This window comes from Camellia sinensis, chromosome 14 (genome assembly GCF_055761805.1).
Source record: "Camellia sinensis isolate YWXY chromosome 14, ASM5576180v1, whole genome shotgun sequence".
Classification (NCBI taxonomy): Eukaryota; Viridiplantae; Streptophyta; class Magnoliopsida; order Ericales; family Theaceae; genus Camellia; species Camellia sinensis.
The window spans coordinates 75,651,603-75,666,082 of NC_138974.1; the positions used below are offsets into that span (position 1 = coordinate 75,651,603).

At 34.6% G+C, this 14,480-nt stretch overlaps 1 protein-coding gene across 2 annotated transcripts; it reads left to right on the forward strand.

Moving 5' to 3' along the window:
• The first annotated feature begins 2,064 nt into the window (after positions 1 to 2,064).
• LOC114322748 (zinc finger (CCCH-type) family protein) lies at positions 2,065 to 10,947 on the forward strand. Of its 2 annotated transcripts, XM_028270154.2 has the most exons (14): positions 2,065 to 2,750; positions 3,505 to 3,597; positions 3,687 to 4,016; positions 4,198 to 4,270; positions 4,730 to 4,862; positions 4,944 to 5,097; positions 5,281 to 5,346; positions 5,989 to 6,108; positions 7,653 to 7,826; positions 7,915 to 8,049; positions 8,341 to 8,436; positions 8,651 to 8,974; positions 10,397 to 10,440; positions 10,533 to 10,947. In XM_028270154.2, the coding sequence occupies exons 1-14, from the start codon at positions 2,229 to 2,231 to the stop codon at positions 10,777 to 10,779; spliced, it is 2,511 nt and encodes an 836-aa protein (XP_028125955.2). In that variant the 5' UTR covers positions 2,065 to 2,228; the 3' UTR covers positions 10,780 to 10,947. The 2 variants fall into 2 exon arrangements, with proteins under 2 accessions (XP_028125955.2, XP_028125956.2); XM_028270155.2 differs by lacking the exon at positions 5,989 to 6,108 and having other exon boundaries at positions 2,142 to 2,750.
• Positions 10,948 to 14,480: the final 3,533 nt, after the last annotated feature.

The following is a 14,480-nucleotide window of genomic DNA, read 5'->3' on the forward strand; positions in this document are numbered from 1 at the left end:
AACTTTTCAAAAACCTAAATCTACACATTCTCTCTTTAAAACTCGCATTCTCTCTTAGATTTCATCTAGACCCGTCGATCTTTTCACCCTAGTGCCTTTGAGAAAAAGGTAGAGTGCATTAATATCTTCATTTTGATCCGATGAGAAATGGGTTTCGTTGTTCTTGGAGTTTCACTCTTGCTTGGCTCATCTTCTCCCTTTGCGGTAGGATCTTTTCTATATCTTCATATGATATTTAGCTTAGTTATTTGTCTCCTATGTAACAATGATGTGGTTTGAGGGTGTTTTAAGCAAACTAGGGTTTAGGAAAAATGGGGTTTTTGCCCTAATTGAAACCAAATTGTCATTTTGTACGAATAATTGAAATGGACATTGAAAATGTGATTATGTATTATCTCAATCTTTGGAAATTTTGGATAAATTATCTGTCTTAAGATTGTATATCTGTCTAGAATATATCTATATTGGGCTATTGGTGGAGGATAGCTATGATTGTTGTAGAAATTACATGCGGATTAGGTAAATTGAAACTAATTTCTTGTGGTTGTCATTGAATATGACTATGTTTATATATATTGTATATGTATGATTATTTGGGAGTGGAAATGAGATGTGCTTCACCTATGATTATGTGTTTAAATACATTGCATATGTATGAATGATTATTTGGGAGGAGAAAGTGGATGAATTCCATTATAATTAAGTTGGCCGGAGTGTCCTGGGTGAAAGTCCCGAAATTATACATGGGTACCGATCCCGCGGACAAAATATCTGTAAAATGGCAATTATAGTGCTTGTATGGCCTACGTTTACATAGGTCCCGTTTGACGATTTCCCACGGACGAAATATCCGTAAAAGGAAAGTTTGAAGTGTTTATATGTTGATGATGTGATTATAGAACTAATGAGTTGTAGTCTCATTTGGGTTATTGAGAAATGATGAATTTTGCTCATGTAATAAAATAAATTGAATGGAAATGGATTAAGGATTGAATTTGGTATCTTATGACTATATAAAATGTGGATGTTCTATCATTGACGTTGTATATGAATAGTGTACTTATACCTTTGCTAAGTTTCATATACCGTGTTAGATGATTCCTACTGGGCTATGGCTCACCCTATTTGGGGATGACATTTTCAGGTGTTGAGGGCACGCTTCTGCCAAGACAATAGTTAGAAGGGGCTTTTGGAAGCACGAACTTCTTGTTTTGATTATATATTTTTGTATAGCTGAGGGCTTATTTGTAAGAGCTAGTTTCTCTTTTGTTGTAACCAAGTTGAGGCTTGGAAAGGTTTAAGCCGATAGGATATTTATTTATGTTAAACTCTTTTGTATCATTAACTTCATGAAATGAAAGGACTATTTACTTTAGTTTATGCTATCATTTATATATGCTTTGGGTTATATTTATTGTACTTTTTGAGGACGTTACAAAGAAAGTCGGGAGTTTTGAATAGGATTTAAACACCTGGCCAAAACATGCTTAGGTTTGGAAATGAAGCACAAATTCTATCTTTCTTTCTGAAAATTTTGTGAGAATTACATTATGATTTTCATCATTGGATAATTAAAAGAAAGCGTCCAAGCCCTAAGGCCGATCAAAATGGAGTGTTTATAGTACCCTATATATACATATAGGTATTTTGGTCTTTTTGCGACCACATGTCTTTATAAACATTTTAATATCTGAATTTATTATCATATAATTTTATAAAATGGACTTTTGAATCGAGTGTCATTCATTTTTTTGTCTTATATCATTTTTCATATAATAATTACAAAAACTATGTTATAAAATGGATTTGGCATTGACAATTGACATAAAATGGAATTAACATATTTTGGAGTGGTTTGGGATAATGTAAATAAGTGTATTTTTTGACTTTTTATGAAATATAAACTTAGATATGAGTTCGATTTGAAATGATGTGGTCCCGTCTGACGATTAGGTATGAGTTAATTTAATTTTTTTAAATTACAATAAAAAAGACCTTTGTTTAAATAAGCCAAAAGCAGTGTCTTTGCCCTAAGAACATACAACGAGGTAGACGTGAGAAAATATTTGTAAAACTACGTCGTTTAGGGGAAATGCACCAGTGCTGTCAATGGCCTCACCTCACGTTACCCACCCCTCACCCCAAACATAAGCACTAACGAAAGCCTACGAAATCAACGGAAACCGCACAGACAACTAACGAAACCCAACTCAGGGAAGTGTTCATCAATGGCGGCATCTTCAGATAACCAAACCCTTCCTACCGAAACCCTAATCCCCTCCGTCGAACAATCCAACGGCCACGATTCCACCGAACAACCCCATCAAATTCCCCCAGAACAATCAGAGCCGTCCCATCCTCAACCAACTGTCTCACTCGAACCAGTCGAGAAGCGAAAGAGAGCCGAAGAAGAAGAACAAGCTGTGCACCCTTTATGGAAGACGAGCCTCTGCTCCTACTTCCGGCGATCGAGCGGGTTGTGCAGCCACGGCGATGCTTGCCGGTATGCCCACAGCGAGGAGGAGCTCCGAATCCGACCCGACAACACGTGGGACCCGAGCTCCGAGCGGGCCAAGAAGGTGTTGAAGACCGAGAATGGAGAGAAATCGAAGCCAGTTGAGGTTGAATGTGATGTTCTGATGACGGACGCTCTCGACGGCGATTCTTCGGACCCCGCTCTCTCCAAGTGCATGGTGAATCTCCCCATGCGGTGGACTTCGGACAATTTGCGAAATTTTCTCCGCGAACAGGTGATTTTTTAGTTGTTCTGTAAATGTAGGTTGTGTGATTGGTGAGAAAATTTGGGAAACTGAGAGAAATTTTGATTTTTTCTGACTAATTTATCTGGTTTTGGATTATATAGTAAGATATGCTCAACATCGCATTGAATTAGAAGAATATGGAGTCAAAGTCGAAACCATGGTATTTGTTTAAGATGCTAGAATTTACAGTTTAAAATTGTAACTGTTAGTGTAAGATTCCTAAAATGGATGCAAGGACGTATTGAAGTGCCAATGCAAATATATTGTCAAAGCTGAAACCTTTGTATTTGTGTAAAATGCTAGAATCTAGGTGATAACTAATGGTAACAGTTTAAACTTGTCACTGTCAGTGTAAGAGTCCTAAAATGGATGCAAGGAGGTATTGAAGTCACCCTAGTTAAATGTAAATATATGTTTTTTGAACTGTAAACAAATTGGCTAACTAAAATGATCTGGTCTTCTTTAGCTCAAGCCATGTAATTATCTAGTACCAATGGTTCAAAGGATACAGTTTGACTCACTGATGTTTTGATGATTCGATGAATGTTTTGTTCTGGATGTGTTTGTCATAAGTTTGGCTGTATTTGTGGGAAATATCTTGCTTCCAATTATTTTTCCTCACGAGCTTTTGATATGACGTAGATGAGGGCTTAATTTATCAAATAAAATAAAATAAAATGATGTAGATGAGGGCTTAGAGGCGTTTTTATTTTGTAAGTTTATGAAATTGTTTTTCTCCCAGGGAATTGTATATAAATCAGCAAAGAAAAAGAAAGGCATGAAAGCAGGTTTCGTGAATTTTGAAAATGAAGAACAAGTGAAAAGAGCAATGGAGGTACCCTGCATTCCACATATGAAATAATGAGTTCCTGAAATACTTGCAATAACTTTACTAGCTTGGATTCTTAAATCTCATTGTGACAGGAGCTGGACGGAAGATGTGTTGGCAACCAGAATTTAAAGGTTGTAGATGTTGTTCCCCGATCATTTGATAACAAAACTAAATTCGCAGTGCCTACCCCTCAAAGTTCCCAACAAACTATAAAGCCAGCATTAGTTGGTGACAATAATGAGGTATCTACATCTTCAAATGGGTGCGAAGATGGTGATACAAGTGATGATATTGTCACACTTGATTATTCAGCTTCAAAGGCAAGAAGTGTCCGTGATGTAGTGACTCCACTTGCACATATGCCTTACGTTGATCAGCTGGAGCACAAGAAGAATAATCTCACTCAAATTCTCAAAAGACTTGTTAGAACTGCTCATCCTTGTTTCTTTTTCCTCTTTCTTTTATTTTAATAACACAATCCGTGTAGGTGCTAAATATATATTACTTTTTGAAACACTTGTCAGTTTTCACTAGTATGAGATGATTATGAGTTAATATTTCACAAATGAGCTGTTGTCTCATTTTCTGTTGTGCTATCTGCAGACTCGCAATGCACGTAAAGCTTGCCCAAAGGGTGTTTCACTTCCTGAGTGGATTCTTAGATCCAGGGAAATAGGTAATGTCCTTATTTTCGCTAACCACTCGAAAATGATTGTCTTCCAAATGTCCGTAATTTTTTGATACTCCATACCTCCCATTTTATATGTCTTAATTTTTTTTTCCCCTAGAAGTCCCATTTAACGGGTCTTAGTTTGGAAAGTTCAAAATTTTATTTGTCACTTTCCCATGCTACACATTTACATTTATATTTCCATACAATCACAATTCCCAAACAAATTATTCAAATGAGACAAGCAACATAAATTCATCATTAAAAAATCCTTCTTTAAACTTTGTGCATATAGTCAACTAATACACATAAAACGGGATAGATGGAATAATATTTTGACTTTGGTGGGAGGGAGGTTGAGCTCATGTGATTGGAACACTCTTCATTGCTCTATGGAGATGCAAACTGTGCTCTTTATTTTTATTATAGTTTCAGATGCTATCCTCTGATTGTATTTTGAAACAGGGGGTCTTCCATGCAAACTAGAGGGTATAGTCGAATCACCACTTGTAAATGGATACCGTAACAAGTGTGAATTTTCAGTTGGATATTCTGTACAGGGAAAACCAACTGTGGGGTTTATGCTTGGGAACTTCAGGTAGTTATTGAATTTATCTTTTGGGATTCACTTCTTTACATTTTTCTCTTGTTTATCATAAAGAAGAATTATTTATTTCAGGGAGGGTGTGACAGCTGTTGAAGAACCTACGAACTGCCCAAATGTTTCCACAGTTGCTTGTAAATATGCTGCAATATTTCAAGAGTTTCTACAAAGTTCAGGCTTACCGATTTGGAACAGATTTAATAATTCTGGATTCTGGCGCCAGTTAACAGTAATTTTCACTTATCAACAGCTATTATTGTCTTCTGCCATCAGTGCTATATGACTTCTAATACAGTACTTGGACTGAGTGGTTTAAATTTTTGAGTTTGTTTCATATGCTTCTTGATGAGACTGAAACATATGCAGTTCTGTTTCTTCAATTTTCATTCTCTATTATGATATCTTTTATTAGGTTCGAGAAGGACGGTCTCCAGGCAAGGTTGCTGAGGTTATTTCAGAGGTTATGCTCATTGTCCAGGTGAAAATCACTTTAATTTGCTTTTCAAAGCTCCTTATCTTTCATAATTATATTTGGCTGGTGAAAAGGAAAGCTGTTTTCAAAACGTTTTAGAAACTCTTATTCAGAGAATCTTGTCATGAACTTTTGAAAAATGTTGTAGAATCCCCCCTACAAACATGCTTCTCGCAATTTTTACTAATTTTTCATTCTCTCAAGTCTTGTTTTTATAACAAAATAATATGTAATTGTTCTAATAAGTTTAGCATTAGCATTTTAATTGATCATGAAAGTATTCTATAACTTTATATGGCTATTTTTAAAATACTCAATTTCTTACAAATACAAATTCAATTATAACCTAATGTTTTCCGTTTTCTATAATATTTTTGGGTCATGTTTCATGTTTCCTTTTACCATATTGTTTCTTGCTTCCATTTCTCATATTGGTAACTATGAAATAAAAAAATAGGAAACAAAAGCTGAATCAACTTTTCTGGTACTTGGGTTGGGGCTTGAGATAGTATGTTAACAGCCTTTTCTTTATGTAAGATGAACCCTGATGAGTGATTGACCAACCAATTGCACATTAAACCACCACTGAACCTTCTTCTCAAAGTTTTATATTTATTTTGATTTTGGTTTCTATTCTTGAATACTTAGGTTTGCACATTGCACTTTGATGATGAGTTAGTAAACAGTGAATTTGAGAGGATGGCTCAAGCATTTGCTGTGGGACCTTCTGCTGATTCTTCTTTGCCTCTAACATCATTGGTAGTTCAGGTGCTAACTCTAAGTACATGTACCTGTTTGGGTCTGATATTTTAATTTCTTCATTGCATATAGGTACATGTGTTAGCAGCAGCTGGAAAGAGCAAATAAATTAGTATGCAAGCCAACATTTTTAGCTAATTGCATTGTTACGAATTTGCTTTTTCTAGTTGCTCCTATTATTGTACAATATACATTACATACGAGAGGATTATAAATATTAACCTATAAGCAAATTATTGGCTTTTACATTCTCGTAAATTTCTGTAGGTTTGTTTTACTGTCAGGCATATGTAGAGAGCTCTGCTTGCTTCTCTGTGATGTTAGGGTTTTTGCTAGACTAATAGTCTTTTTTAATATTGAAATGCTTTGCAGGTGGAAGTAAGGTTTGGATCTTTCGTCTTTGTGGGGTTGATTAGTGTTAGAAATTTGGACTAATTCTTATAATTATCAATTAGAGGGAATATACTTCCTCAGTGACATCACAAACTCCAGAAATAGGGAATATACTTCCTCAAGACTCAGGATCAATGATAGCTAACAGACTAACAGTTCATGAATAAAACATTATTTCTGTACATGTGATAAACTTGCTCTTGGGTTCTGGGGTTGGGTTTTAAGTTTCATGCTACCTGTGTGTTCATATTCAGCTGTTTTATTAGATGGGCAGTTGTACTCTATAATCTGTCTGTTACCAGGATTCATGAAAACCTGAGATTTTAAAGACCCAGCATGCAATTGAAAGTTGGGGCAACTATTATGACTTGATGTATGAATAGCAGGCACATATGATGTCTTTGAGATTTAGCTAAGGAGAATGAACAAACCTTAGCTGTTTGTTGGATTCTTGTTGCAGCTTTTGAATGGAAAAATAAATGTACATGTATGGTGGAACCATTATTTGATTGGTGTGCAATCTCTTATGCCAGATGTGCCTAAATGTGATATTTCTCACCATATGTTAAGCGGAATCAGGATGGTTGGAATGACGTAGCAAAGCCACAGATTAGTATATTTAATAGATAGATGGATAATTGAGTGTAGTAGGATGCAGAAAGGCTCACATAAATTCACTGGTTAATATGTGAGGGAAATAAAGGGATTAGTCACCATTATCTTTAAAAAAATTTACTTTCAATTTACTTTAGGAAACTTGAAGAGCTAGGGAAGACATGATAGAATTTGTGATGCTTAATTTGCTCAGAACAGAAACACATCATATCAAGATTGCATGGTCCTGCTGCAGTATGGATGTTGAATGTAAAGCAGAAGAAAGTTGTCATGAATGATTAGGATTACTGGCTCCACAATGCTTCTTGGTAGTCTCCTGGAATTATCCTCCAAAGTACTAACTTTTTAATTATATCACATACATTTTTATTAAGTCTGTATATTTTGGCCAAATTTGTGAACCCCTTATGGGGTTGAGGAAACTAGAAAATGCTCATTTGTTTTCATTGACGAACTTTAGTCTTTTTATTTCAGATATGCCTTAACTTTTCTTTTTTGTTCTCTCTCTCTCTCTGATTGTCTGTTTGGTGATTTGTTCTATGCAGGATCACCAGGGAATATCAAATGCAGCACCAGCTGATGGTCCATTGCGCTCAATTCCTATTCCTAAAGCAGAAAGTGACTCCAGACATGAGGTAGCAATTGATGGTGTAGAAGCGAGGATTCATGATTATATAAGCAATCTTCGGTTCTGTATATCCCCAACAGCTTTCTTTCAAGTAAGGACCTTTACCGTCCTCTCTATCCATCTCTCTCCAAACTTTTTCTAGTGCGACTGAAAAATTCTCAAATTTTACTATACTGCAGGTGAACACTCTTGCTGCAGAGAAGCTATATTCACTGGCTGGGGATTGGGCTGGCTTAGGACCTGATACCTTGCTTTTTGATATATGCTGTGGGACTGGAACAATTGGCCTAACCTTAGCTCACCGTGTTGGTAAGGTAATTTCATCAATCTGATTCAAGGATGCTTTCATTCACTTGTTTCAAAAGGTATGTGATGGCCCTCAATGATTTTGCCTCTGCCATGTTTAAAAATATACAAAAACGGAAATGGAGAGATCATGATGCTGGAAGGTTTATTTTTTAAGAAAGATATTTAGAAGTATTTCAGGAGACTTATCTTCCTCTTGCCTTTCCAGTCCATTTTTATTCGGCTATATATATCCATATGCAAAGTGCAATTCTCTCTTTTGCTCTTGTAATTTGTCTTTGGCTTTCAAATCTTTTTAGGTGGTTGGCATTGAAATGAATGCGTCTGCAGTCTTGGATGCTGAGAGGAATGCTGAAATTAATGGCATAAAAAACTGCAGATTTGTTTGTGCAAAGGTGAGATCTAAAATTTCTCTCTCTCAGTTTTTTTTTTTTTTTTTTTTTATAAATTTTGCAATTTGAATTGGTTGAATCATGACAATGCCTGAAGCATTAAAACAAATCCGTGGTTTATGAAGTCTAGTTTCTCTGATTTTGTTGAGTTTATGATGTTTTACTCAAAATATCTTCTTTTTTTTTTTTGGTCATTGTGCAATCAATGAGGTTACAGGCTGAGAATGTCATCGGATCTCTTTTAAAGGAGTACCTAAATTTGCCTCAGAAACAAGATGAGATTGCAAATTCCTCTGAAAAAAACAATGAAGAACCAGTTTACATTGAAGAGAAAGGTACCTCCTTGGACAATACACCAGACTCTGAAGACAGTGCAAGCCTTGAGCTTGAAAATGGTAAAAGTGAATCTGGGTGTGTTAGCAGCCCAGGACTTGACAACCAACCTCAGAACAGTTGTACTTCAGAAAATAATACTTTAACACATCAATTCAAAAATGTTGTTGCCATTGTTGATCCTCCACGTGTTGGACTTCATCCAACTGTAAGTGACATGCTCTTTTATATTGTATTATGTGCAGTGATATATAGAGCAATCCTTTGGCAAATTTCTCAATTCTGATATTTTATCTATCAATTAAGCATAAAAAAAAAGGTCCAGTTTCTTATTGCAAAGAATGTCTCTGGTTGATAATTGAAGTAAATCTTTATTTTAAACTGTAGAGGTTTCCTTAGGCAGACTGTTAGTTTCTAGACAACCCTAGGTTAATAGTTGTCTTTTGAACTTGTGGAGTTCTTGATGGCAATTCACATCAGAACTTCATTGTCTCAACTGGAAAACAAGCAGTTCTTGTCATTAAAATGATTTTGTTTAGTTCAAAATAGGCTTACAACTATTAATGAGTTATGTTCAACAATTTAAAGCAGAGCTTACTCTATATGTAGCTACTTTAATCTGTCAATAGCAAAACCACCTATTAGGAAAATACACTTACTGCTCCTTCTGTATTCCTCACATCATCATTGCCAAAATTGCCTAACTATTACTTCTACAACTACCATTGTCATGCACTAGCAATCACCAACATATTTATCTACAAACGTATGTTGCCGCCTATTTGGTAACTTTGGTTTAAGTTGAAGGTGTTAAAGGGATTAAGTAAAGGCCAAAAGACATAGTTTAGGTGAGAGAGTAAACACATGTATGGTTTAATGGAGGGCATTGGCTCTAGATAAATTTCAATGATGAAAAACATTTAAATTGCCTGTCTTGTCAGGTTGGGCTTGTATGCCAGTGTTATCTTCGTGTTTGCAGCTAGTTAAATAGTCATAGCATATGGACATTGCAACATTGGTTGCAAGCCACATTCAACAGAATTGCATGATATTTTTCCCCTCATTTTCTAAAGGCAACATCTTGCATCTGAACCTGTGACATAGAACATGCTTTCTGAGCACTATAACAAGAGTTGCTAACATATTTATATACCACATTTATCTCATGTGGTACATTCACAAACATCAATGCATTGGGTCCCACATAAGCTTCACTAATATCTAACGGTTATAGATGTGCCACATGAGAAGGTACACTAGATGTGGTATATAAAGATTGTAAGTGTAGAGCATTATTGCTATAACAATGAAGTGGATGAGTAACTGTTGAAATTTTCTATTCCAAAATTTTGCGTAGTGAAATACTTCTCGAGAGTATGTCATCCGATTGGGAATGTGTCTACACTTGACGCAAAGTAAAATGTCTGATGCTAGTCATTTCAGAATTAATATTTCAAAGTGGATCTTGTTGGTTTTTAGGACCTGATCTGGCAATTCACTTGTATGGCGACCTTGGTGCTGTAAAAATACTCTTTGGATACTAGTTTTTTTCTTTAATTCTTGGATTTGTGTTTCTTTGACTCCAAAAGCATTAACTGGTTATATTTATTCTTGTTTTGTGATAATGTAGGTGATCAAAGTGCTGAGAACTCATCCACGTTTACGGAGGCTTGTGTTAGTCACAACACTGAATTAGTTGTGTTCTTTTTCTTTGTGAGTATTTTTCTGTACTAGAATTTTAATTTCGTTCTATTTCTCTTCTTCAGTTACATTTCCTGTAATCCCGAAAGCTTAATGGCAAATGCTATTGAGCTCTGCACACCATCTGCTGATAAAACTGGGAAAGGGAACAAGAACAACTGGGGATGGAGGAACATGAGCAGTGCTAGTTTGGCACGGCATAGGGCTAAATCAATGCCCAACTCAGAGCCTTTCCAACCCATGAAAGCGATGGCAGTTGATCTTTTCCCTCATACTCCACACTGTGAACTGGTAATGCTTCTGGAGAGGTAAATAACCCAAATCTCTTCAGAGATGATCTTTATTTAACATGCTTGCTTGAAGTTTTTGTCAATTTTTTTCCTTTTTTGTCCCTTAATGTAAAGTGAATGGTTCTGCAGACCTGCGAAATTTTTGTATTTAAATCTAAAGTAACATAATGAAATTTTCCAATCGCAAGAAGGATCACGGGTCTTTTCCTTCTCTCTCTCTCTCTCTCTCTCTCTGTCTCTCACACACACACACACACACACACACACACACAGAGTGAGATATGGTATTGTCTAATTGTCTTCATAACTTGAACCTTTTGCCATAGATTTTGAAGAGAATTTCAGATCAAAGTTTGACCGTTATATTACTGTTAGATAAACTATTACCAAACAACTTTTATACATGCCTATATATTTTAAAGGTCGTCTTGCTTCCAAGCTCAGGCTTGGATTTCAGATTTCTCTGATGCTGCGGGCTCATCAAAACCCCATTGAAATTCAAGGCAATGGCTTGACTTGACTGATAAACTTTCCATTGTGGCTGATGAAGCTGCTCCACAAATTCACTATCCTACAATGGCTTTGAGGGTTAATTTTGGGTATTAAATATAAAAAGAATTAGACTAACTTAAAGTGGATTCATATGCAATCAGAAGATTTATACTCCACTAGGCCACTCTATGTTACCTGAAACGTGAATTGTCCCCGTACATGAAACGGGAACGGGAATGTGGCACGTCACATGCTTTAAAATGTAGTGTGATAGAAAATTTAGAATTTAAGGTACTTTTAGAATAGTTTTATTTTAACTATTAGATATCCAATAATATATATATATATATATATATATATATATATATATATATATATATATATATATATTTTTCATGTAGCAAATCAGTTCTATGAAAATTATGACCCATCGTTGATTTTTGTCTTGTTAAAACTTAACTCACTTTGGATTTTAGTTCATATATTTGATTTTTTTTTCTCCTAAAGTAATTTAAGGAAATGTATAGAATTTTTTTTTTTTGGGATCATTTTGGATACCTAAATTTACTGTTTTGGAACATTAGTGTGTCATGTTTCGGAACGTGCGTACTAATACGTAATTCATTAGGGTGTTAACGTTTTCTGGTAACATAGAGGCCACTATGAATTGTAGATTGGAGTGTGTTAAAATGTATGTCAGCATATTTAAATTTAAACGGGTAATATTAGCATCTAAGAAGCATGGACACGGACACGTGACACGACACGAATACGACACGGACACGCCGACACGTTAATTTTAAAAAAATGCAGGACACGACACGTGGAGGACACGCATGAAATATATAATTTTATATATTTATTATATGTTATGTATATGAATATATCATTCAAAGATAATAAAAAATGCAATATAGCACTATTTCTTATAAATTTATATGATTTTTGTTTTATTATTGTATCTTAAGTTGTTTTGTTCAAACTTAAATTAGTTTTACATATCTATAATCAATAGACACATGTGTTTAAACAATTGACACGTGTGTCTTCCAAGTGTCCAAAGAGTGTCCGGGTCTTTAAAAATATTTAAAAAATAGGACACGTTTTGAAGAGTATCGGACACGTGTCCTAAGAGTGTCCAAAGAGTGTCGGTGTCCGACACGGATACGACACGGATACGTCACCTTCTTAGAAGTGTCCCTGCTTCTTAGATTAGCATTAGTTTAATTTTATATAAACAAAAGTGGATACCACTAGTTGTGGAGGCACTATCTACGGTCCTAGCATTATTCTGGGTTGGACTGTATTTTGCTAGTCAACCTGTAATTCTCTTTTCAATTATACCGTATCATGCTGCAATATTGGTGGTGGGTCATAGTAATTCTATTAGTCGTCCCAAAGGTGGGCTTTGTTTGCATTCCACTTTGGATTGACTTTGCTCCGGTTAAAGCAGACCAGCACATCTTGCTATCTAAGAAAAGCACATCTTGATAGCTAAGAAAAGCACGGAAACGTGACACGATAAACTTTCTACGAAAATTTTGAAAAAATATATGACATGCCATGGACAATAACAAAGTATATAATTTTATTTATTTATTATATAGAATATATAAGAATAAGTAATTATTATATATCATACATATAAATATTTAATTTAAAGATAATAAATTTTTTTAAAGGAGGAGAATATATATATATATATATATATATATATATTTACGTTGTTTTTATTTTATCATTGGATTTTAAGTTAATTTATTTAAATTTGTAACGGGTTTTATGTGTCTAAACAGAAGACACTTGTTCTTCTAGTGTGTGAAGTATGTCCGAGTCTAGAAATTTTTTAAAAATAATATAACATGTTTGGACGTGTATTTGATAGGTGTTGGGAAGTGTCGATGAATGTTGTGTCGTATCGGTGCCTGACATGATACGTCGGCTTCTTAGAAGTGTATGTTTTTTATGTTGATACGAAAGGAGGTGCAAAAAGCATGAAGAATTAGAACTACTTATTTGGGCCATTGTACTCTTTTTTAACCTTGTACCAGATTCCTCGAAGGTGGCTTTCTCACTATTTTTGACCCATTTTTCCTTTTGACCATTTCTTCAGTGCCTTTTTACCTAGTCCAAATCCTGAATTTTGAATATTATAAAACTCAGCTGTATAGGTTCAAACTGGTTGGCTGAGTAATTAGGCCCTGTTTGATATTGTTTTCAAAGTTTTTGGTTTTGTTTTTCATGTTTTTGGAAACAAAAAAAATGCAAAGCTCGGATGCAGCCATTGTTTTTATATATTTTTGTTTTTGTGCAAAAATAATATTTGAAAATTCAGAAAACAATTTAGAAGTGTTTCCTAAAAAAAGTGTTTTTAGTAAACTTTTCTGAAAACAGTTTGCTAAGCAAGCTTTCTTTTTTGCGAACATTAAACAAAAATAATGCCAAATATTTGCTTACACCAATGCAAATGCTCTGTTTTTGTACATGGATTTTAGACAATAATACATTTGCCTGTTTTTTCGAAGTATATGTCAAACCCTTTTCAACTGACTATTCCTTGTGTTGATTGTTTGTGTTCTTTACCTATTTTGTGTTCTATTTGTTTTTGTCAATTTCAGTCTCCAACATTTCTCTCTCTTTTGTGCATTCTCATTCATTTAATAGATTTAAGATATGATTGTTGGAAAAATATTTACAATTGAGAAAATGTGACCATTCGGAAAATTTGACTTCGGAAAGATATAATTGTTAGAAAAAATATGACTGTTAGATAAATATTGTAGTATTTGAAGAAAGAAAGAATAGGAGAAAATATTTTAAAGTAGGGGGCTTTGTTGGATTGTATATTGAAGAGAAGTGGTTAGCTAAAATAGAAAAATGAGATTTTGGATGGTTATTTGGGCTAGCCTTGTGTGAATATCAACGTTCTTTCCTCTTCTACGAAAGGAAAAAGAAAAAAAAAAGAGAGTAAAACCTCGATAAAAATTTGTTCCAAATTGGCTTATAATGTAAACAAGTTGAGTTTGAACAAATTTTGAAACTCGTTAATTTTATGACTTTGACTAATTTTCTGAGTTTAAACCAAACTTCGCTCAATAAGTTTGTATACATGATAGAATTGTACAAAAAAAAAAATTCAAACTACTTGGCTTGGTTCAACCTAAAGGTCGTTTGAGATATTTTTGTAGCTCGTTTAGTTTAAAATCAAGTTTGAACAACTCACTATTCAGT